This window comes from Centroberyx gerrardi, chromosome 7 (genome assembly GCF_048128805.1).
Source record: "Centroberyx gerrardi isolate f3 chromosome 7, fCenGer3.hap1.cur.20231027, whole genome shotgun sequence".
Taxonomy (NCBI): domain Eukaryota; kingdom Metazoa; phylum Chordata; class Actinopteri; order Beryciformes; family Berycidae; genus Centroberyx; species Centroberyx gerrardi.
The window spans coordinates 30,298,772-30,323,548 of record NC_136003.1 but is presented as its reverse complement, the minus strand read 5'-3'; the positions used below and the strand labels follow the sequence as shown (position 1 = coordinate 30,323,548).

At 38.4% G+C, this 24,777-nt stretch overlaps 2 protein-coding genes across 2 annotated transcripts; both read right to left on the bottom strand.

Moving 5' to 3' along the window:
- Positions 1–11,924: 11,924 nt before the first annotated feature.
- On the bottom strand, positions 11,925–15,782 carry LOC144539465 (uncharacterized). Its single transcript, XM_078284531.1, has 3 exons — positions 15,033–15,782; positions 13,143–13,312; positions 11,925–12,816 (listed from the first exon to the last, which is right to left on the bottom strand). Exons 1-3 carry the CDS (start codon positions 15,780–15,782, stop codon positions 11,925–11,927), a joined length of 1,812 nt encoding a protein of 603 aa, XP_078140657.1.
- A 2,712-nt stretch (positions 15,783–18,494) lies between these two features.
- On the bottom strand, positions 18,495–20,068 carry LOC139911104 (uncharacterized). The gene is made up of 2 exons (XM_071898597.2): positions 19,995–20,068; positions 18,495–19,486 (listed from the first exon to the last, which is right to left on the bottom strand). The coding sequence occupies exons 1-2, from the start codon at positions 20,051–20,053 to the stop codon at positions 18,610–18,612; spliced, it is 936 nt and encodes a 311-aa protein (XP_071754698.2). The 5' UTR covers positions 20,054–20,068; the 3' UTR covers positions 18,495–18,609.
- Between the last annotated feature and the right edge of the window lie 4,709 nt (positions 20,069–24,777).

Below are 24,777 nucleotides of genomic sequence, written 5' to 3'. Positions count from 1 at the left end.
CCAGTTCCGTGTGATGCCATTTGGTCTCCACGGGGCACCTGCCACATTCCAGAGACTGATGGACCATGTGTTGAGGGATGTGTCTGAGTTCTCTGCAGCATACCTGGACGACGTGGTGATCTTCAGCCGGTCTTGGGAAGAGCACATGTCCCATCTGCAGCAAGTCCTGCAATGCATCCGAGTGGCTGGCCTAACCATCAACCCTCGGAAGTGTGCTGTTGCCCAGAGAGAAGTTCAGTACTTGGGTTTTGTCATTGGGTTTGGCAAAATCAAGCCACAATTAGGGAAAGTTGAAGCCATCCGTTCCTTCCCTGTTCCAACCACCAAGAGGAAGGTGAAAGGCTTTGTGGGCCTGGTGGGGTGGTACAGGAAGTTCATTCCCCACTGTGCAGAGAGGTCAGCAGTGCTGAATGACCTCACAAGAGCCTCAGCCCCCAATAAAGTGCGCTGGACTGATGAGTGTGACAGAGCATTCAGAGACCTCAAGGAAGCAATCTGCACCCATCCGGTTCTCAACAGTCCAGACTTTGATAAGCCATTCACCCTGCAAACAGATGCTTCTGGAGTGGGCCTCGGAGCTGTGCTGCTGCAGGAGGTGGATGAAGAGATGAAGCCGGTTGCATTCCTGAGTCGCAAGCTGTTGGACAGAGAAACAAGATACTCTACAGTGGAAAAAGAGTGTTTGGCGATGAAGTGGGCCATCGACACCCTCAGGTACTATCTGCTGGGACGACACTTCTTCCTGGAGACCGATCATCGTGCACTTCAGTGGCTGAATCGCATGAGGGATGCAAACATGCGCATCGCGGGTTGGTACCTCTCCTTGCAGCCATATGACTTCACCGTCCGCTACAGGTCAGGGAAGTCCAACGTCGTAGCTGACTGTCTGTCCCGTATCCATGAGGATTGAGGTACTGTGCTCCCACAGGAGAGGGGGGAGGAAATGTAACGAAGGCACACTTCGTTACTAATCCTTTGCACTATTTGCACATTTGTATTGTACACTTTGATTTATTAAATGGTTTGCACAGCATAGTTTGCACAGTAATATTTGCACAGCATTAATAATTGCAAACAGAGTCATGATTTAAAGTATTTTATTGAATATATATTTTACTAAACATTTTAAGTTTGTTTGTGTGAGTTATTTTATCTTGTCCTGCTGGAGCAGTTACTCAGCATGGTCAAGGATTGAAGCTCCACCTGAAGGAAACAAACAAATGTTCAGTACTCAACCTGACATGAAATGGGTTTTCATTGTTTGGTTGAATATCATGATTTGGTATGGGCAAGTGCAATATTTCTAAGTGCAATACCTTAAGTGAAATATATATTTCTAAGTGCAATACTACAGTGGTGCAATGTAAGGGTTTTAATTGTTGGTTCATGCAATCACTTACCTGTGCTGTCTTGTCTGTGTTCCAGGGTGTTCGGGCAAAAGAGTTCCCCGGGGTGTCCGAGCACCTATATATAGTTCCGGGAGGGACCATGTGATGGGATAGCAGAGGGGGTGTTGTGTGGGTGTTTGAACTCAAATGTATATTGTTTATATGTTGCAGTATTTATTGTTTGAGAGCAACATCAATTTGACTGTATGTATCGGATAGATATGTAGACTGGTAGGTTAAAGGGGGCAGTGTATTGTATTGTTGAATGTTATGCAAGTGACCCCTATAGTTGGTAGCATCCAGGTTAATTACCTGAGGCAGAGTATAAAAGGCTGCCAGTGTTCATCTGCCTCAGCTATTGGTAGGACCCTGGAGAGCTGCTCACAGCCATGCTCTCATTTTTTGCAACTTAGTGTCATTTTTGTCTTGTTATGTCATTTTTGTGGGTGAATAAACACCTTTGGTTGCACCGTACCACCGCCTCTTTTGCTGTGAATCCAGCCGCTAATCGGGTCAAGCCTAACAATGTGATTGAAGTTGTTGGTTAGTTATGAGCTAATTACTTATTTACATTCCCCATTGGCTCGATGGATATAACATGACACATACACTGTCAGGGTTAGATTGATTTATTCTGGGAACACTAATGCTGAAAATGTATGCACACATGGCACTGTACAACATTTTTTATTTTGTTATTTACTCATTTTTGTTATTTTCATTCCAATTATTGTTTTGATTAATTTTTGATGGTAAATAATAAAGATACGCTCAGTGTCTCACCCCCTCTCAGACAGTATCCTTTATTCCAACAACCTGCTTTATATGTAGACTCTCACTCTTACATCAGATCTGTATATTGGTCAAGTCCGTTTGACTGGAAGGATTTGGTCCACAAGTTGTCCTCCCTGTGTGCAATCTCCTATTAAAACACTAGATGGCGTCAGATATCAGTCTCTGCCAAATTATGCGAGTCAGTTTTGCCAAGCAGACTTTACCAAAGAAAATACTGAGTTGGCATTTCAAGGCTTGGGAGCGTTTGTAGTTTGGAAGTACACAACTGCAAGTATCTGATCCATGATATTTACACTCTATGAATATTTTATTTTTTCACCATCCGCTTGATGCATATTTACCACATGTTTACTTAGTGCATGACATGTACACTCAGTCAGTGATGAATATTTAAATTCTTCCCCATCCACTTTGACTTGGCAGATGATTAATCTCTGTCAACCTGTAGGTCCTTCCCTAGTCGTCACTATGAATAGAAATATCAGGAGACCAGGACGTTCATTATAATACTGTGCAGACGTAGCAGACTTCCTGCAGCTTGCGTTCCCGCATAGCGACCTCAAGTTGGAGATCTTGGCCCTCGCCATCTTGGGCTTTAGTTGACAAGTCTAGACCAAAACTACAGGTGTCACATGAAAACGTTGTATGTAGGTACATTTTATTATTGTATTGTATGGGATGGCTCTGACTGACTTTTCCTTCTTTATAGATTCCTCGTCCTCTCTCCTCCACTTGTCCTTGCCCCATCTCTTTCCTTCTGAAAATATACTTTAGAGTTTATATTGTTAAATGATCTAACCTAGATAACTAAGTTCTCAGAAACATCATGAGTATGAGTTAAGGTTTTACAGTCTCTGAATTGCTCAACTTGTAAACTTTATTTTTCTTTACAATCACTTCCATTTAGTAAAGTGAACGCAAATCAGTTCATGACATCTATTGTTTCAAAATTACAAAAACCTTGTGTTAAGAATAAAATCAATTTAACTAACACAGATTTTACTGAAATCACTACAAACCAAAGTATCTCAACATTTCCTCATTACTCAAAATGATAATCAACAAGTGAGCATAAGATCCACTTCATTGCAGTCAACAGCAAAAATATACAAATTCATTACTTTTGATGATCAAGCAGCTGGATGGAATCAAAAAAGTTTGTATAAACGGACAGACTAAAGCTTTTGTAGCTCTCACTTTATGATGAATTAAGTCTTGAAAATGATGATAACACTTGTCTCTCTAACATTGAGGCCAAAATCCAAGAATATGTGACAAAGAACAGTCTGGTAAAGACAATAACCCTCTATCATAACTTGAAACAGATACAGAAAAAGAAAACATTGTTTACCTGACACAAGTTTAACAAATTTTTTTCACACCAGCATAGGCTACAATTTTCATGTTAGTCTTTGGATTTTATTGAGTTTTCCTTATGACTGTATTGATGGTTTTGATGCAGCATTCTGTCTGTGTAATGATGTTAAATGTCAAATGAATGAATGAATGAATGAATGAATGAATGAATGAATCTGCCCCTCCATCCATCCATTGCTCGAAACAGCAGTCAGTCAATTCCTAAACAGTTATATTCAGTTACAATGGCAACCAGCACATGGAAGGCGTTTAACCAAACCACGCTTTAATAGCTCTAAACATTCGAGATACTGGATTGAAGGGCATGGAAGGTGAAGGTGTCATGCAGGTGTGGTCAACAGTGTAGGCATACTGACGCTTCAGATAATCCTCATCAAACTTCTTTCCTTTAGATCCGTCACCCAGACAGGCTGCCAGATGGACGGTGGCTTGGAACCTGGAGGACATGAGCACAAGTGACAAGGCCAAAGTGACAACGGAGAACGGGACACTTCCTGAATATCCTGGGATGATGTACGGGACAACAATGCGGTTTCTCTCAGGGAGGCCATGTTCATTTTTTAGAATGTCAAACTCTTTCCACACACCATCGTTTGGTTCAAGAGGGCTGAGTGTAATGTTTGGAATCTCTTGGTGTCCGGCCTTCTTCATAGAGTTCCAGTGGTTGGGCAGATTGGTGGGCTGATGGTGGTGAGAGGGTGTTGGACAGCCTTTTCTACAATCAAAGAGCCTGTGGTGAGGCTTCATGCATCCTGCTGCAATGCCATAGACTACATCGGTATCAATAGTACAGTTCCAGGGAGAATACAGGATCACGTCCTTGATAGTGGGCAGAGGCATGAGACAGCTGGCTGGGATCATGCGGTCTCTGATTGCTCCATGCGCCACAAAGATGATGTCAACATCCTCGGAGTGGTCCTTCTTCTCTTCCTCGTCAATGTGTTTTTTCAGAAAATGAAACATTCTCACAAGTTGTAAAAATGCCCCAGACTGTGAATTTTCCTTCAGCCATTTCAAAGTAGCTTCATCCTTACAGTTCTCCATTGCAATTTCTATTAACTTCCTTGTTTCCTCCGAGTTTTTCATATGGTTTCCGAAACAGCGTTTAACTTCTGCTAACATCTCGAACACCTTTCTGTAAGACAAATTGGCAAAAACAGAGACATTTTAGTCATAATATTTTGCCAACAAATTCAACATAATCTGTAACAATTTTGCAGCTTACTGGATAATATACTGCATTAGAGTATTTATAGTATGTTTCAGTATAGCATAGTTGCATTACAGTATAGTGTACTGTATTAAGTAAAACTTATAGTATAAATTGTATAGTCGCAGCAAATTGCCACTGTCAAGCAGCACTACATTACATAATGTCATACAATAGCAATGCATTAATCTTTTGAATAATATCTTTAACCATTACACTTCATCTATTTTCTCTATAGGATGTCCAGGTCCAGATGCTCACCGGATTCCATTCAGTTACCTGATCATTTCTTCTGAAGTGGTCTCCATGCTTTTCGCTGTATCTCTCAGAGACTGACTGACTTCTTTCACAAAATTGTTTCTGACCAGTTCTGTACAGTTGACAATCAGCTCAGAAACTGAAACCACCACTCCAATTGCCCCTCTCCCAACCTGAAAATGAATGAGAAAAACATTTGCAGAATAAAAAAATAAAAAAAAGAATGTACAGTATACCAATGTGTTTACATACCCAAATAAACCTACACACACTGTCTTTACATGTAATCTAGATAAAAACACAGATCATTTATTTTACTGTGTCCTCCTTCAGTCTCACATATTCTATATAAAATAATCTTAATCTGAGTTTCTATCCAGAATCATGTATTAGTGATCCACAATCCACAATCTCCATGAACACTTTTCCAAAGCCAGAATCAGGAAACTTGAGAATCAAAACTGTGTCGCTATTGAGATGGTACAGGTAAATGGGAGACTGATTTTGTGGGACCGCAGAATGTTTGAGATTTGTACAAAACAACCATAATATCTGTGGGGGTTTGATAGAGTTGTTGGTCAGTACCAGTGACTCAACCATTACTTGATCAGTTGCTGAGATTTCTGGCTTTCAAAAGTCACTTTCCAGCTTTACTCACCCAACAACAACATAATTATTACATTTTGTGGTATTCCCCTTTAATCAAAGAACATTGTTTGTGTTTAACCATTTTCACGGTTGTTTAGATAGTTATACTACATACTGTTGCTTTTGGTCCCATTGAAGTAATCGCCTTAGTGAGCCCTTTATAGAGCACAGATTTCCCTGTTTTATTAGATGATTTGTAAATTGCTTTTGAGGTCAATTTTATAATTAATTGTGTAGGTTGGGGTAAATTCAAAAGAGACAGAGTTGCATTCTTCCTGAAGACTTTATTTTTGGACAAATCACATATTGTGTTGCGTAACCTGCATTATGCCATTGCTTTTATAATGCAATCCACAACATAATCTGGAGTCACCAATGTATTGTAAAACTCTTGATTCTAACAAGGAGTTAAAAATAATAAGCTGTGTATTCACTGGGCCCTGGTGCTGCTGGTCTGCTACTGGACTATACTGCCTCTTGAGTATTCAAATAGTGAATTATTAACTTTGAACTGAAGAATCACACATTTAGAGTGTGAAATGAACAGAGTTTTATATCTTCAAACAGGAGTACATTCTAGCAAACACTCTGTGTCTGCAGGACAATATAGTGCTATTGCTCAGTAACTCTACATGCATCAGATGAAAAATGTAAAAACTAGAAAATTGAGTAGCTCAGTAAAACTATGACGTCCCATGCACAGCAGTGGCAACATTGCAAGGTGCAAGTGTGTTTTATGCACACTAAAATACTCTTTTTATTTTATTGATAAAGTAAAAACTTTGGAGCAAGCAATTATTTGTCTTGTGTAATGAAAACGTGAAATTTAAAGAGGTCAGTATATACTAGTTACATTGAAATTATTAACAGAAAGTGTAAATGTGTTTGGTCATCTTACCTGCTTTGGAGAGTTAATTGAAGTTACGTCTGTTGCTGCCTGATTTTTCCTCTGACACTGAACTTTCATATTCTGTTTTTATAGACACATTATGAAGGTGGTAACATGAACACTTTCTGTTGGCAGGTTCAGAATCACCTGTTGAGAATAGGCGGAGCAGCTGTAAGTGAAAGATTGTATGGTGGGAGTCCCCAGACTTTCCAGGCAACAATGTTTTGTCTGCAACAAATAACCCACTGAGCTAAAACCAATATGCTGTAAAATCAGATTTCTCTCTATTTCTGTTTTATAGTTCACAGAGAAGAGTGGAAGGAAATCTTGAACAAGATTCTTTAATCCACAACATCATACTTTTATGGTATGCAGCTTAACTTGCTGGGCCACAAGGACATTAATAAAGAGAATTAATAAGGTATAAGGTATAAGATTAAGACTCCTGCTGGAGAACAGTTCGTGATTATCACCTGTTCAGGGAGTTGCAGTACTGACCATGTCCCCTTGCCTGTTTCATTCTCTCTCTCTCTCTCTCTCTCTCTCTCTCTCTCTCTATATATATATATATATATATATATATATATATATATATATATAAATGACAGAAATAAATTACAGATCTCATTGTAATCCTTAATAAAACATTCTCAAGTTAAAGTAAGAGTGAATACATAACAAATACCCCAAAAAGTATTAAAAGCACAAACTTTTAAAGATCCTCAAAAAAGTAGCTTTGTTCTAAAAATCAACAGTAACAGTAGTAACAGTAACAATAGTTGTAAGTGGCTACTTGTCACCTTTGCTTGATCAATAGGTCAGCATGGCATTTGATATAGACCAGCCATTAATGATTAATAATTGTTTTTTGACAGGCAAGATTAAGTTTATATCAATAACAGACGATGAACAAGTTCCATCTTTATTATCTAATTCACTGCAAAAGTCTGATTAGATTCAGGTACTAAAGTTTATTGGTCTTTCAAGGAACCGTAGAAATCCCCGTCTACGTCATGGACTGTATTATAGCTGTGGGTTCCTTTAAACCATGTGATTTACTCATCCATCTATTCATCCAATAGGAATGTTTGTAACTGAATGGCCGTAAAGTAGGTGAAGCAGGGTGTGTTAAGCACATCCTTCCTGGGTAAATAAAGTAAAAAAAAAAATGGCCAGTGCCATCATAGAGGTCCAGTGGAAAGCTGGCTGGCTACAAATCAAGTTCAAGTTCAAGTTCAAGTTCAAGTTCAAGTTCAAGTTCAAGTTCATTTATTTAGCCCTTTATCTGTATATACAGTATAAGGAAATATAAAACATATATAACAACAAGAAAGAAGCCTAAAAAAAAAAAATGAAAAAGATGCTGTGGTGTGAGTGTAGGACAATTGAGAAGTGAATAGTGTGATAAGATAAACTGAGGTCAGCTCAGTTAACCTGAACAAACTGTTAGATAGCTAACTAGCCAGCAGACAAACTTAGCAAAGCAACCAGTTTTAATGTCAGCATGAGACTACTAGTCACTACAGACACTATAGCTTCAACTAAATATGTTTGTGTGCAAATCAGACATGTTAATGCAGTCTCACATAATTTTGTGAATTGAACACAAATGGAGATCACGTGTTGTGGACACAAATAATATACAAATTATATTCCTCTACCACAAAAGAATTACGTGACAATAGCATGAATTGGAGACACTGTTTTCACTTGAAAAGGTTGGCTAATGGTTATGTTTGGGCAATTCAAACAGCTTTGGTTAAGGTTAGAGTTAAGATCAGGCAACTAAAACAATCAATTTGATTAAGAATTTGGCAAGATATTTGGTCATGGTTAAATAAGAAACACTTGTGGAAAGGAAAACTGTAGTAAACTTCTTCATATGAGTTGGAAATTGAACCCAAGTCACAGAGGTTCCTATCAATAACAAACGATGAACAAACCAATAAGGAGACACACCTTGTAGTTTCAGATTTATTATCTAATTCAGTGCAAAAGTCTAATACATTCAGCTACTAAAGTTTATTGGTCATTCACAGGACAGTAGAAATCCCCGTGGACATCATGGACTGTGTTATAGCTGTGAGTTCCTTTAAACCACGTGATTTTCTCATCTTGCTATTTTTTTACACACACACACACACACACACACACACGTCTTCATCTCTCCTCCTTCCACTCTTTTTGTGTAGGTAAGCACACACATACTGCTTTTTTACAATTTTACCAGTTTATGCAGAAATAATGTGGGGATTGGACAAAATTGCAAACTTTCACAATTATTGCAGGATTGGTTGAATTAGTGTTAATTCTTTGTGAAATCCTGGACAGACTGGTTAATGCAGCCTCATAATTTAGTGAATTGAGCACAAACTCTGTCACTTGAAAAGGTTGGCTAACAGTTAAGTGGGAGGTAAAACAATTTTGGTTAAAGAGATATGCCAACTAGAGAGACTATACATTTTTTTTTTTTTCTCACTCGTTGGTGCTGTTGGGCAGAAATATCCTCAACCTCCTCACTGCAAGCGTTGGCTCCTGTTATCTGTACCCTCGCCACATGCTAACAGCTTACCTACCTGTCATCCTCATTGATTTACAATGCGTTAAATATATTAAAGAATTAAATCAATATTTTGCAGAATTTGTGATATCATTTAAAAAAAATAATTTTAAAAATCTGTGAAAGCACTGTACATGAAAACTACATTTAGCAGCGGTGAGCGAGCACTAGCTCACTGTAGCCTCAGCCTACAGCAGACACCTTGCCAACGGAGAAACTACAGCGCCCAGCAGCCTGCGGCCCAGCCCGGACTCGCCTAGCCCGGCTCCGCTGTGGATCGAAGCCCCGTGGAACCCTGGGAGTTGCGGTCCTCCTCGCTTCCGGCGCCGTTGTGAGACAGACGACGAGAGAGGGTGATGCCAGTGTGCCATGACAACTAGGTGCCCACCGTCAGGGAGAGAGATATAAAGGTGGGTTTGGTGTGTGTGTTTGTCTGCCTGTCTTTGAGTTGCATAGGTTGGTCCTCTTGTGACCCCCCTGGGTGTCCCCGTCCCCAGGTTGTTTTCCCAGTGGCCTGCACTTGTTCCATGATGCAGGAAGTGTGAGTTGACTTCTTCTTGTAAAACTTGACTCAGTATTTTAATAGTCTACACTGGATTACGTGCCAACAACATTGTAGTATACACAATGACTTTGAAAGGAAAGTTTCTGAAACAGTCTATTTCACTTGATCACATATCGGAGCCTAAAGAATGCAGATAATTATTTTACCACCATATATGTATATGATAATTATGATGTATTTGTTTCTTAGAAATGTATATTGAAAGTGTCACTGTAAAATAAAATTGACAAACGTTGGGGAAATCTGACACCTACTCTGACAAAATGGCTGCTGGCAGGTATAACTAAATACTGAATGTGATTGAAGTTGTTGGTTAGTTATGAGCTAATTACTTATTTACATTCCCCATTGGCTCGATGGATATATCATGACACATACACTGTCAGGGTTAGATTGATTCATTCTGGGAACACTAATGCTGAAAATGTATGCACACATGGCACTGTACAACATTTTTTATTTTGTTATTTACTCATTTTTGTTATTTACATTCCAATTATTGTTTTGATTAATTTTTGATGGTAAATAATAAAGATAGGCTCAGTGTCTCACCCCCTCTCAGACAGTATCCTTTATTCCAACAACCTGCTTTATATGTAGACTCTCACTCTTACATCAGATCTGTATATTGGTCAAGTCCGTTTGACTGGAAGGATTTGGTCCACAAGTTGTCCTCCCTGTGTGCAATCTCCTATTAAAACACTAGATGGCGTCAGATATCAGTCTCTGCCAAATTATGCGAGTCAGTTTTGCCAAGCAGACTTTACCAAAGAAAATACTGAGTTGGCATTTCAAGGCTTGGGAGCGTTTGTAGTTTGGAAGTACACAACTGCAAGTATCTGATCCATGATATTTACACTCTATGAATATTTTATTTTTTCACCATCCGCTTGATGCATATTTACCACATGTTTACTTAGTGCATGACATGTACACTCAGTCAGTGATGAATATTTAAATTCTTCCCCATCCACTTTGACTTGGCAGATGATTAATCTCTGTCAACCTGTAGGTCCTTCCCTAGTCGTCACTATGAATAGAAATATCAGGAGACCAGGACGTTCATTATAATACTGTGCAGACGTAGCAGACTTCCTGCAGCTTGCGTTCCCGCATAGCGACCTCAAGTTGGAGATCTTGCCCCTCACCATCTTGGGCTTTAGTTGACAAGTCTAGACCAAAACTACAGGTGTCACATGAAAACGTTGTATGTAGATACATTTTATTATTGTATTGTATGGGATGGCTCTGACTGACTTTTCCTTCTTTATAGATTCCTCGTCCTCTCTCCTCCACTTGTCCTTGTCCCATCTCTTTCCTTCTGAAAATATACTTTAGAGTTTATATTGTTACATGATCTAACCTAGATAACTAAGTTCTCAGAAACATCATGAGTATGAGTTAAGGTTTTACAGTCTCTGAATTGCTCAACTTGTAAACTTTATTTTTCTTTACAATCACTTTCATTTAGTAAAGTGAACGCAAATCAGTTGATGACATTTATTGTTTCAAAATTACAAAAACCTTGTGTTAAGAATAAAATCAATTTAACTAACACAGATTTTACTGAAATCACTACAAACCAAAGTATCGCAACATTTCCACATTACTCAAAATGATAATCAACAAGTGAACATAAGATCCACTTCATTGCAGTCAACAGCAAAAATATACAAATTAATTACTTTTGATGATCAAGCAGCTGGATGGAATCAAAAAAGTTTGTATAAACGGACAGACTAAAGCTTTTGTAAAAATCATTCCTCTCACTTTATGATGATTTAAGTCTTGAAAATGATAATAACACTTGTCTCTCTAACATTGAGGCCAAAACCCAAGAACATATGTGACAAAGAACAGTCTGGTAAAGACAATAACACTATATCATAACTTGAAATACACACAGAAAAAGAAAACATTGTTTACCTGACACAAGTTTGACAAAAGTTGTTCACACCAGCATAGGCTGCAATTTTCATGATGTTTAATGTCAAATGAATGAATGAATGAATGAATGAATTAATTAATCTGTCCCTCCATCCATCCATTGCTCAAAACAGCAGTCAGTCAGTTCCTAAACAGTTATATTCAGATTCTTCTGGATCAACTCCAGTTATCATGGTTCAGTGTAATAACCTTCTTTAGGGGATGAATTTAGATTTGGCATTAAATGCTTTCTGATTCATTTTTGTACAGTCTTGATGTTAAAATGGCAACCAGCACAAGGAAGGTGTCTAACCAAACAAAGCTTTAAAAACTCTATACAGTGTAGACACTTTATTGAGGGGCATGGAACGTGAAGGTTTCATGCAGGTGTGGTCAATAGTGTAGGCATACTGATCCTTCAAATAATCCTCATCAAATTTCGTTCTTTTAGATATCTTACCCAGACAGGCTGTCAGATGGACGGTGGCTTGAAACCTGGAGAAAATGAGCACAAGTGACAAGGCCAAAGTGACAACGAAGAACGGGACACTTTCTGAACCATCCTCTCCTGGGATGATGTACGGGACAACAACGCGGTTTCTCTCAGCGAGGCCATGTTCATTTTTTAGAAACTCAAACCTTTTCCACGCACCATCCTTTGGTCCAAGAGGGCTGAGCATAATGTTTGGAATCTGTTGGTGTCCGGCCTTCTTCATAGAGTTCCAGTGGTTGGGCAGATCGGTGGGCTGATGTCGGTGAGAGAACTTAAGACAACTTATTTTACCACAAACAAAGACCCTGTGGTGTGGCTCCATGCATCCTACTGCAATGCCATACGCTGCATCGGCAGTAATAGTACAGTTCCAGGGAGAATACAGGATCACGTCCTTGATAGTGGGCAGAGGCGTGAGACAGCTGGCTGGGATCATGTGGTCTCTGATTGCTCCATGTGCCACAAAGATGATGTCAATGTCCTTGGAGTGGTCCTTCTTCTCTTCCTCGTCAATGTGTTTTTTCAGAAAATGAAACATTCTCACAAGTTTGAAAAATGCCTCAGACTCTGAATTTTCCTTCAGCCATTTCAGGGTAGCTTCATCCTTACAGTTCTCCATTGCAAAATCCATTAACTCCTTCTCCTCCGAGTTTTTCTCAAGGTTTTCGATACAGCGATTAACTTTAGCTAACTTCTCGAACACTTTTCTGTAAGACAAGTTGGCAAAAAAGAGACATTTTAGTCACAATATTTTCCCAACAAATTCAACATAATCTGTAACAATTCTGCAGCTTACTGGATACTATTCTGCATTATTTATAATATATTTAAGTATAGCTAGTTGCATTACAGTATATATAGTAGGCTATACTGTATTATAAATTGTATAGTTGCAGCAAATTGCCACTGTCAAGTAGCACTGCATTATATAATGTCATACAATAGCATTACTATGTATTACATTTTTTTGGTAATATCTTTAACCATTACACTTCATCTTTTTTCTCTATGTTACCAGATGTCCAGGACTCACCGGATTCCATCCAGTTCCCTCTTCATTTCATCAACAGTAGTCTCCATGCTTTTCGCTGCATCTCTCAGAGACTGACTGGCTTCTGTCACAAAATTGTCTCTGACCAGTTCGGTACAGTTGTCAATCAGCTCAGAAACTGAAAACACCAGTCCAATTGCCCCTCCCCCAACCTGAAAATGAATGAGAAGAACATTTGCAGAATAAAAAAAGAAGAAGATGTATACCAATGTAAATACATACCCAAATATACCTCCACACACTCACTTTACTTTTATTTTCTTAATGCCCCTACGTGTAGAATTAGAAATTTTATATAATTTGGCGACCCCCTAAAACCCTTAGTGGTAGTATTTTACGACAGCTGTCACAAAAAGACTGATGTATGTTTCCAACTGCAGTTGCTAATTACGTGTGACAAAATATATTTTTGCTGGCGAATATTTTAGTTTATTTATAGTATATTTTACTATATTGAGCTAACAAAGCAGTTACAGATGTGGAGTTTGGGCAGCTAATGAAACATTTTGGCGATCAGGCTACTATGAAAGACAGCTAACCTACCAGAGCGTAGCTGTATAGTAGAGCGGAGCTCTTCTTCTTGACAATACATTGGTGATTGATGTGGTTAGCCTGATTATTCCACGATTGTAGTAACTTCAGCTATAGCAACAGTTGATGCTGAACACCTAACTAGGCACTGTGAGACTGGACAGCATCTAGACGTGTGTATTTGTATGTCTATAATATTATATAATACTTTCATGCTACAAACAAGTAGAGTGAGGCAGTCCTATTCCTGTTTTGGTTGAGGCTCCTTTGTGCTATCATAGCTCGGCCATACAGAGTAAACACATAGAAAGAAACATATAGAATAAACACATTTTCACCACAATGGTCTAATTTTTCTACAGCCTTATACTATGCAATCAAAATTGAATGATATATTGAGGTTAATATTCTATTCAAGAAAACATCTTTCTTGTGTACTCCTTCACTTATGTCTCACATATTCTATATATACAAGAATCTTCATCGGATTTTCAATCCAGAATCATCTATTTGAGATTTCAGATCTTTTTACTTTTGATGATAAAACCAATTTTCTGCTCCACAGTCTCCATGGTTAGATATCAATAAAAATAGTGATACAGAACTTAAAAGATAATGCCATTCAATTTATAATTTCACATATTTTATTCCTATGGACTAGGACAGTCTTGTCAATAACTATGAACATGAACACTTCTCCAAAGCCAGAGGAAACTTGAAAATCAAAGCTGTGACGTTATTAAGATGTAAAGTATTCACAGTATTCCCATGATGTCACTTGCATGTCAATATGGTGCTTTATTGATATGCACAGTTCATTGGCTGTGGTTGTCATTAGATTATAATCGCCTGTTAATTTATTACAATCACCTATTATTTTACTATACCAAAATGGCTGTGTGGTGATGGAACAGAATATTATGAATAGATAAATGGGAGACTGGCTTTGTGGGACTATAGAATGTTTATGTTTTTTAAAGGGTTAATAAATAAGGTTTTTACTGCTCATAACACAAAATGACCATAATATAGCTGTATGGCTTGATAGGTTTGATGACTCAACCATTATTTCACCAGGTGCTGAGATTTTTGGCTTTCAAAACTCATGTTCCAGCTGTACTTTGTTTTGGAACAAAAAGTCTCCGCCCACTGGAATTTCAATTTGAATTTTCATGGACCAGCTCCATGCTTAACATCTTGATGACATCACAGTTTTGTGGCTCATGGTATTGTAGACCCTAACAATAACACAACTCCTAAATGCAGTTATGTTATTCTGTGCATTGTTAATATGTGATGTGAGAATATATTAACTATTTTCATGGTTGTCTAGATACTTACCCGGCCAATTGCCTTAGCTGCTGCTTTTCGTCCCACAGAAGTGATCGACTTAGTGAGCCCTTTTTTAAGCACAGCTTTGCCAGTTTTTTTAGCTGCTTGTCTGAGAATTGCTTCTGCGGCCAATTCTATAACAAATATTGAAAGTAGGGGTAAAGCCATTGCAGCCTTCTGCAGAAGACGGGGAGTTGCATCCTTCCCGGAGAGCATATTTTTGGACAAATCAGATACTATGTTGAGTAACTTGAGGTTATCATTCCACTCCAGTCCACTGCGTTTTGCCATTGCTTTTATAATGCAATCCACAACGTAATCCTCATCAGTGCAGACACGAGCCTTTTGCTGTTCCTTCTCCCCCTCCTTCACCAGTAACTCCATGAGTCTCTGGATTTCCTTTGCAAGATCCTTGCTCTTCTCTGCAATCTTCTCTGCGTCTTTCCTGGTACTACCTGATATGAAACCCTCTACAATTTCTGAACCCAGACTGGTAGTGACACCAAGTCCTGCAGTTACTGATCCTGCTACAGCTAGAAGAGGGACTGCTGCACCTCCTGTACAGAGGGTTATTAAACCTGCCGCTGTCACTGCGGCTGCACCAACTACAGATGCAGAGCTCCCAACAGTCTGACTTATTTTAACATTCTTTGTGTGTGACTCTAGCTCAGTGGCCAGGTTCATCAGTTTCTTTGCACAGTCCTTTTGTTGCTCCAGCCAGGAGGAGATCTTGTCAATGAGCATATCAGCAATAGCCATGGTGTGATCAGCAGTGAGAGGCCGGATGATCTACAAGAATGTCAGAAAATACTAAAGCAATTTTAATACAAAAACTCTTGGAATCGTGAAGTTCCTTATTTCATTTTAGGATCATTATCATGGCCTGTGATTGAATAAACTTAGAAAATAACAGTAAATAATGCAATTTTAATATTGTGGCAAAAATTCAAATACCTATTGTCACTAATGTATTGTAAAACTCTTGATTGTAACAAGGATTTTAAAATAATGAGCCATGTATTCACTTGGCCCTGGTGCTACTGGTCTGCTATTGGACTGCTGCCTTTGAGCATTCAAATACTGAATTATTAACTTTGAACTAAAGGGTCACACATAGAGAGTGTGAAACAAACAAAGTTGATCTTCAAACAGGTGCACATTCTACTTTGGAGCAAACACAATATAGTGCTATTGCTCAGTAACTCTACATGCATCACGGAAAATGTAAAAAGTAGAAGAATGAGTAGTTCAATAAAACTGTTATGTCCCCTACACAGAAGTGGCTACATTGCAAGGCAATGTTGGAAAATACAGGAGAACAAATATTCATGAAAAGTGTGTTTTGTGCACACTAAAATACTCTTTATATTTTATTGATAAAGTATTAAGAGGTCAGTATAGACTGGTATAATGAAGTTATTAATAGAAAGTGTAAATTTGTTTGGTTATCTTACCTGCTTTGGAGAGTTACTTGAAGTTACTTCTGTTGTTGCCTGATGAACATGAGAAAATATTTCCCTCTGACACTCAACTTTCATATTATTGAGGCATTATGAAGGTGGTAACGATAGACATGAGCACTTTCTATTGGCAGGTTCAGAATCTGCTGTTGAGAAATAGGCGTAGCAGCTGTAAATGAAAGAGAAACTATTGTTGTGAATATCTGATGCTATTGTGGTCCAAAAGGTACACTGATAATGTGTAACTGGTGGAATCCCCAAACTTTCCAGTGAACAATATTTTGTCTGGAACAATAACCTGCTGAGCCAATACTAGTATGCTGTGAAGTCAGATTTCTGCTTTATTAGATAATTTACAGAAAAGAGGGCCAGGAAATATTGAACCAGATTCTTAAACCCAACTGCTTGCAAAGATCTGATTAGATTCAGGTACTAAACTTTATTGGTCATTCAAGGAACAGTAGAAATCCCCGTGGACGTCATGGACTGTATTATAGCTGTGGGTTCCTTTAAACCACGTGATTTACTCATTTATTGTTTTGTTTCATTTTTGATGGTGACTAATAAAGATAAGCTCAGTGTCTCACCCCCTCTCAGACAGTATCCTTTATTCCAACATCTAACATCCAAGCCAGCTTTATGTAGACACTCACTCTAGATTGACAGCACAAGAGTAAGTTGCATCAGATCTGTATATTGGTGAAGTCTGTTAGACTGGAAGGATTTGCTCCACAAATTGTCATCCCTGTGTGCAATCTCCTATTAAAACACTAGATGGCGCCAGATATCAGTCTCTGCCAAATTATGAGAGCAACAGACTTCACCCAAGAAAATACTGAGTTGGCATTTGAAGCCTTGGGAGCGTTTGTAGTTTACACAGCTGTAACTATCTGAGTCCATGATATTTGCATTCAGTGATGAATATTTTATTTTTTCCCCATCCACTCAATGCATATTTACTGCATGTTTAGCATGTTTTGGTCTGATGCCTGACTTGGCAGATGATTAATCTCTGTCAACCTGTAGGTCCTTCCCTAGTCATCACTATGAATAGAAATATCAGGAGACCAGGAAGTTCATTATAATGTTCTGCAGACGTAGCAGACTTCCTGCAGCTTGCGTTCCCGCATAGCGCCCTCAAGTTGGAAATCTTGGCCCTCGCCATCTTGAGCTTTACTATTTGAGTAAGTCTAGACTAAAACTATGTGAAAACATTGAATGTAGAAAAATGTCATTAACTTTATAGATCTCTCTCTCTCTCTCTCTCTCTCAGCTAACCAGCACTGTCTTGTTGTAAACACTTTGCTAGCTACTAACTAACATAGCCTATCTAGTAGATGCTAGCGTTAGCATGTTAACATTAACATCAGACTCCTTGCTGCCATGGTGAAGACAAATATGTCAGAACCATGTGGGTTAGCGTTAACTGGAGACAAACTAAAGCCTGCAGCAGAATGTGTATTGTATGGGATGGCTCTGACGTATCTGACTTTTCCTTCTTTATAGATTCCATGTCTTCTCTCCTCCACTTGTCTTGGCCCTTGTCCCATATCATTCTCCGCCATTTCCCCCTCTTTCCTTCTCTCCCGTACTCAAAACGTCCTTTAGAGTTTATGTTACATGATCTATACTAAGGTTTTACAGTCTCTCAACTGCTCAACTTATAACTTTTGTTTTTCTTTACAATCACTTTCATTTAGTAGGCTAAACTGAATGCAAATCAATTAAAGACATTTATTGTTTTAAAATTACCAAAACCTTGTGTTAAGAATAAAATCTATTTAACTAACACAGATGAAATCAGTGCAAACCAAAGTATCCCACATTTCCACATTACTCAAAATAACAATCAACAAGTGAACATAAGATCCACTTCATTGCACTTCATTGCAGTCAAGAGCAAAAATATACAAATTCATTACTTTTGATGATCAGGCAGCTGGAATCAAAAAAGTTTGTAAAAACGGACGGACTAAAGCTTTTGTCATTCCTCTCACTTTATGATGATTTAAGTCTTGAAAATGATTATAACACTTGTCTCTCTAACGTTCAGGCAAAAACCCAAGAACATGTGTGACAAAGAACAGCTTGGTAAAACGGAAGACCAATCGGCAAACGGAAGGCGTCTAACCAAACCAGGCTTTAATAGTTCTAGATGCTGGTTTGAGGAGCATGGAAGGTGAAGGTTTCATGCAGGTGTCATCAATGGTATAGGCATACTGATCCTTCAAATAAGCCTCATCAAACTTCTTTCCTTTAGATCCGTCACCCAGACAGGCTGCCAGATGGACGGTGGCTTGGAACCTGGAGGACATGAGCACAAGTGACAAGGCCAAAGTGACAACGGAGAACGGGACACTTTCTGAATATCCTGGGATGATGTACGGGACAACAATGCGGTTTCTCTCAGGGAGGCCATGCTCATTTTTTAGAAACTCAAACCTTTTCCACACACCATCCTTTGGTCCAAGAGGGCTGAGCGTAATGTTTGGAATCTGTTGGTGTCCGGCCTTCTTCATAGAGTTCCACCAGTTCGGCAGTTTGCTGGGCTGATGGCGGTGAGAGGGTGTTGGACAGCCTCCTTCATCACAAAAAAAGACCCTGTGGTGAGGCTTCATGCATCCTGCTGCAATGCCATACACTGCATCGGCAGTCATAGTACAGTTCCAAGGAGAATACAGGATCACGTCCTTGATAGTGGGCAGAGGCGTGAGACAGCTGGCTGGGATCATGTGGTCTCTGATTGCTCCATGTGCCACAAAGATGATGTCAATGTCCTTGGAGTGGTCCTTCTTCTCTTCCTCGTCAATGTGTTTTTTCAGAAAATGAAACATGCTCACAAGTTCTAAAAATGCCCCAGACTGTGAATTTTCCTTCAGCCATTTCAGGGTAGCTTCATCCTCACAGTTCTCTATTGCAATTTCTATTAACTTCCTCCTTTCCTCTGAGTTTTTCTCGAGGTTTTTGAGACAGCGATTAACTTCAGCTAACTTCTCGAACTCTCTGTAATACAAGTTGGCAAAAAAGAGACGTTCATTCAACATAATCTAACAATTCTGCAGCTTACTGGATAATACTCTGCATTTCATTATTTATATTATATTTAAGTATAGCATACTGTACAGTATACTGTATTAAGTAAAACTTACAGTATAATTTGTATAGTCGTGGCAAATTGCCATTGTCAAGCAGCACTACATTACATAATGTCATACAATGGCATTGCATACATTTTTTAAATAATATCTTTAACCATTACACTTCATCTATTTTCTCTATGTTACAGGATGTCCAGGTCCAGATTAGGGCTGAACAATTAATCAAAATTTTATCGAAATCGCAATATGGCCTACTGCAATTTTAAAATCGCAGGAGGCGCAATATTTGTTAAAGGCGAAATGTGTGTCAAAATACCATTTTAAATGAAATATTCATTTCATAATCATATCGCAATTGCAATATCAGTCAAAATAATCGCAATAAATCGTTCAGTCCTAGTCCAGATACTCACCGGATTTCATCCAGTTCCCTCTTCATTTCTTCAAAAATGGTCCGCAGGCTTTTCAACATTTCTGACCAGTTCTGTACAGTTGTCAATCAGCTCAGAAACTAAAACCACCAGTCCAATTGCCTCTCCCCCAACCTGAAAATGAATGAGAAAAACATTTGCAGAGTTAAAAAAAAGATCTATACCAGTCACATATCCTATATATAAAATAATCTTCATCTTATTTTCTATCCAGATTCATGTATTAGCGAGTCCAGATCTTTTACTTTTAATGATAAAACAAATGTTCTGTTGCTACTGCTCATTGCTCCAGTCTCCATGGTTAGATATCAATAAAAATAGTGAAACAGAACTTAATGATCCCATATTTTACACTTCCCAGAGTTTTATTTTGTGTCTTGAGGTCCATTCAAAGCTGTGTGTGTGGTGTCATGAACCAAAAACACTCTCAATCCATTTTGACACATTCATTTTCCAGCATCTCTCTGAGCCTTACCAAGAACAGGCCGTTTCTGTCGCCGTGTCTTTAAGGCTCATTAATATTAACGACCCCTCTGTTCTGATTGGCTAACCATTTCAGGAGTGAAACGTGAGATGCCGCGGCCCGGCGGCTACAGGTAGGGAAAACTCTCTGGTAATAAACAATGACAACCGCTCAACCGCTTTGAAAAAAACACTTTGTTAGTCTATTATTTCTTACAGAAATGATAATGAGCGAACCTTTGTGACGCCACAAAGTGACGGAAGTCCAAACGGCTCGTTTAGAGGCTCGCTTTTCTAATATGGATTGTGTGGATTTAGTTGGCGACCGTGCGTTTTGATACTTTCACCATGTTTAGATAGACCATCCAACTCCTTTATCATCACAGAGGCAAGGGGAATCCTGTACACCATATTGGACCTTTAAAAAATAATGCCATTCAATTTTTAATTTCATATATTTTATTCCTTTGGAAAAGGACAGTCCTGTCAGTTGTGGACATGAACACTCTCTCAAAGCCAGAATGAGGAAACTTGAAAATTTCAATTTCAGTTTCAGTTTTTATGGACCAGCTCCATGCTTAACATCATGATGACATCACAGCTTTGTGGCTCTGTTCTCTGCTTTCTGGTTTTGGGCGAGAGATGCTAATGTTATTCTAGACCATAACAATAACATAATTCTTAAATTTTGTGGTATTCCCCTTTAAACAAAGAGCATTGTTCAAGTACCAGTATGTATATGATATTAACCATTTCCATGGTTGTCTAGATACTTATGCAGCCAACTGCCTTAGCTGTTGCTTTTAGTCCCATTGAAGTAATCGCCTTAAAGAGCCCGTTTGAGAACACACTTGTACCCCTTCTTATTAAGTGTTTTGAAAATTGCTTTTAAGGTCAATTTTATAATTAATGTTGAAGTTTGGGTAAATCCACAAGACAGGGAGTTGCGTCTTTCCCCAAAACTACATTTTTGTTAAAAGATATTGTGTTGAGTAACTTGAGGTTATCATTCCACTTCACTCCACTGCGTTCTGTCACTGCTTTAAAAAACAATGATTTGTGTAATGAAAAAGTGTGCAGTTTAAATAGGTCAGTATAGACAGGTGTAATGAAATTATAAACAGAAAGTGTAAATGTGTTTGGTCATCTTACCTGCTTTGGAGATGTAATTGAAGTTACGTCTGTTGCTGCCTGGTGAACATGAGAAAATATTTTCCTCTGACACTGAACTTTCATATTCTGTTTTTATAGAGGCATTATGAAAGTGGTAATGATATGAGCACTTTCTGTTGTCAGGTTTAGAATCAGGTGTTGAGAATAGGCGGAGCAGCTATAAATGAAAGAGAAACTACTGTTGTATGGTGGGAGTCCCCAAACTTTCCAGGCAACAATGTTTTGTCTGCAACTGTAACCCACTGAGCCAATACAAGTATGCTGTAATGGCAGAAAATCTTGGACCAGATTCTTAAATCAACATCATGCTTTATGGTATGCACCTTAACTTGCTGGGCCACAAGAACATTAATAAAGATAATTAATAAGGTATAAGATTAAGACTCCTGCTGGAGAACAGTTCATGATTATCACCTGTTCAGGGAGTTGGAGTACTGACCATGTCCCCTTGCCTGTTTCATCGTCTCATTTTTTAATAGATAGATATATAAATAACAAATACCCATAAGGTATTAAAAGTACAAACTTTTAAATATCCTCAAAAAAGTAGCTTTGTTCTAAAAATCAACAGTAACTACAATAGTTGGAAGTAGCTACTTGCCACCACTGCTTGATCAATAGGTAAGCATGGCACACCAGCCATTAATGATTAATAATTGGTCTTTGACAGAAGATTGAGTTCATATACACCTTGTAGTTCCAGCTTTATTATCTAATTCAGCACTATTATCTTCGACACAGTAAACTGTCTTGTCTTTAGCCCTAATCTCTACTCCAAAACACTCTGAGTTGTAGCTTGAGAAGAGTCAGCTCAGTTAACCTGAACAAACTGTTAGCTAGCTAACTAGCCAGCAGACAATCCAAAGCAACCAGTGTTAATGCTAACATGAGACTAGTCACTACTAACACTAGAGTGTCTACTAGATACATTTGCTAGTGTCAAACGTGTTAATGCAGTCTTACATAATTTTGTGAATTGAACACAAATGGAGATCACGTGTTGTAGACACAAATAATATACAAATTATATTCCTCTACCACAAAAGAATTATGTGACAATAGCATGAATTGGACACACTGTTTTCACTTGAAAAGGCTAATGGTTATGTTTGGGCAATTCAAACAGCTTTGGTTAAGGTTAGAGTTAAGATCAGGCAACTAAAACAATCAATTTGATTAAGGATTTGGTAAGATATTGGATGGTTAAATAAGAAACACTTGTGGAAAGGAAAACTGTAGAAAACTTCTTCACGAGTTGGAAATTGAACCCAAGTCACAGAGGTTCCTATCAATAACAAACGATGAACAAACCAATGAGGAGACACACCTTGTAGTTTCAGCTTTATTATCTAATTCAGTGCAAAAGTCTGATACATTCAGCTACTAAAGTTTATTGGTCATTCACAGGACAGTAGAAATCCCCGTGGACGTCATGGACTGTTACAGCTGTGAGTTCCTTTAAACCACGTGATTTTCTCATCTTTCTATTTTTTTACACACACACACACACACACACACGCACGCATGCACACACACACACACACACACACACATGTCTTCATCTCTCCTCCTTCCACTCTTTTTGTGTAGGTAAGCACACACATACTGCGTTTTTACAATTTTACCAGTTTATGCAGAAATAATGTGGGGATTGGACAAAATTGCAAACCTTCACAATTATTGCAGGATTGGTTGAATTTGTGTTAATTCTTTGTGAAATCCTGGACAGACTGGTTAATGCAGCCTCATAATTTAGTGAATTGAGCACAAACTCTGTTCACTTGAAAAGGTTGGCTAACAGTTAAGTGGGAAGTAAAACAATTTTGGTTAAAGGGATATGCCAACCTCCTCAACCTCCTCACTGCAAGCGTTGGCTCTTTTTCCCCGTTATCAGTACCCTCGCCACATACTAACAGTTAGCTTACCTACAATATGTCATCCTCATTGATTTACAATGCGTTAAATATATTAAAGAATTAAATCAATATTTTGCAGAATTTGTGATATCATTTAAAAAATAATAATTTTAAAAATCTGTGAAAGCACTGTACATGAAAACTGCATTTATCTAAAATAATATCAACAATAGAGGAAATGCTTTTTGCTGCACAGTCTTTCCCATGGCAACCAAGGCTGTTGTGAGGAAGGATGAGAACCACTGCATGACGGCTGTGGGCTGCTAGTCCAGAGTCTGTGAGAGAGAATTGTCAACCAGAGAAACACTTGCAGGGTCTTTATAATAGCAGTTAGCCAGTGTATTGTGAGGAGAGACCAGACGAGCGTCAAGTGAAGATGTGCTGTTTGTGGACAGATGGAAGGACAATCACTTTCCACAGGCTGACAGCACACTGTGAGGAGTTAGAGCACGGCTGCCCTGACTTAACCCCAACCCAAAGATTAACCCTATCCTAGACATTGAATATCTATAGACTACTTTTCACATAATTATGAGTATCACTTGAAACTCATTTGACTTTTTACTGATACATTACTTGATAGGAAGTTGAGTATCAACATTAGACTATCCAAATGAAGTGTAACTAACCATTTTTCTACTGTATGAACACATTCAAATTTCAGTAGCTTGTTTCCCATATGAACTGGAGGTTGCATGAGTAAAATATCTTCTCAAATATTGAAAAGCATGTTTTCCTCTTCTTGTAATCACAAATACATTCATTAATGGTTTAGCTTGTTTGCTTTGCAAGTTATTAAAGGTGGAAAAAACGAATATCCCTAGAATATCCAATATCAAGCTAACTTTACTCCTGTCACATGTACATACGAACATAGTCACAGTTAAATGGAACAAGTTCACATCTGTTCTTTGGGAGTTGTCCAAAGGCATTCTGGGAAATGTAGGAAACTAACTGAAGCGGAAGTAGACGAGACAGGTTGAGGGAAAGTGGGTTCACCAAGTTAGGTTTAGCTAACTAAAACTTTGGTAAAGGTTAGGTAACTAAAACAGTTTGATTAAGATTAGAGTTAGGTTTCACCACACTATTTCAAGGTCAAACTATGGCTGTTTCTAGTCGTGTCTTCTCCATGTAATACCTTTCATGGTGAGGAAACACATTTTTGTCATTTCTGTGCAGGGAACGCGTTATTTGCATTTTAAGATGTCATCCTC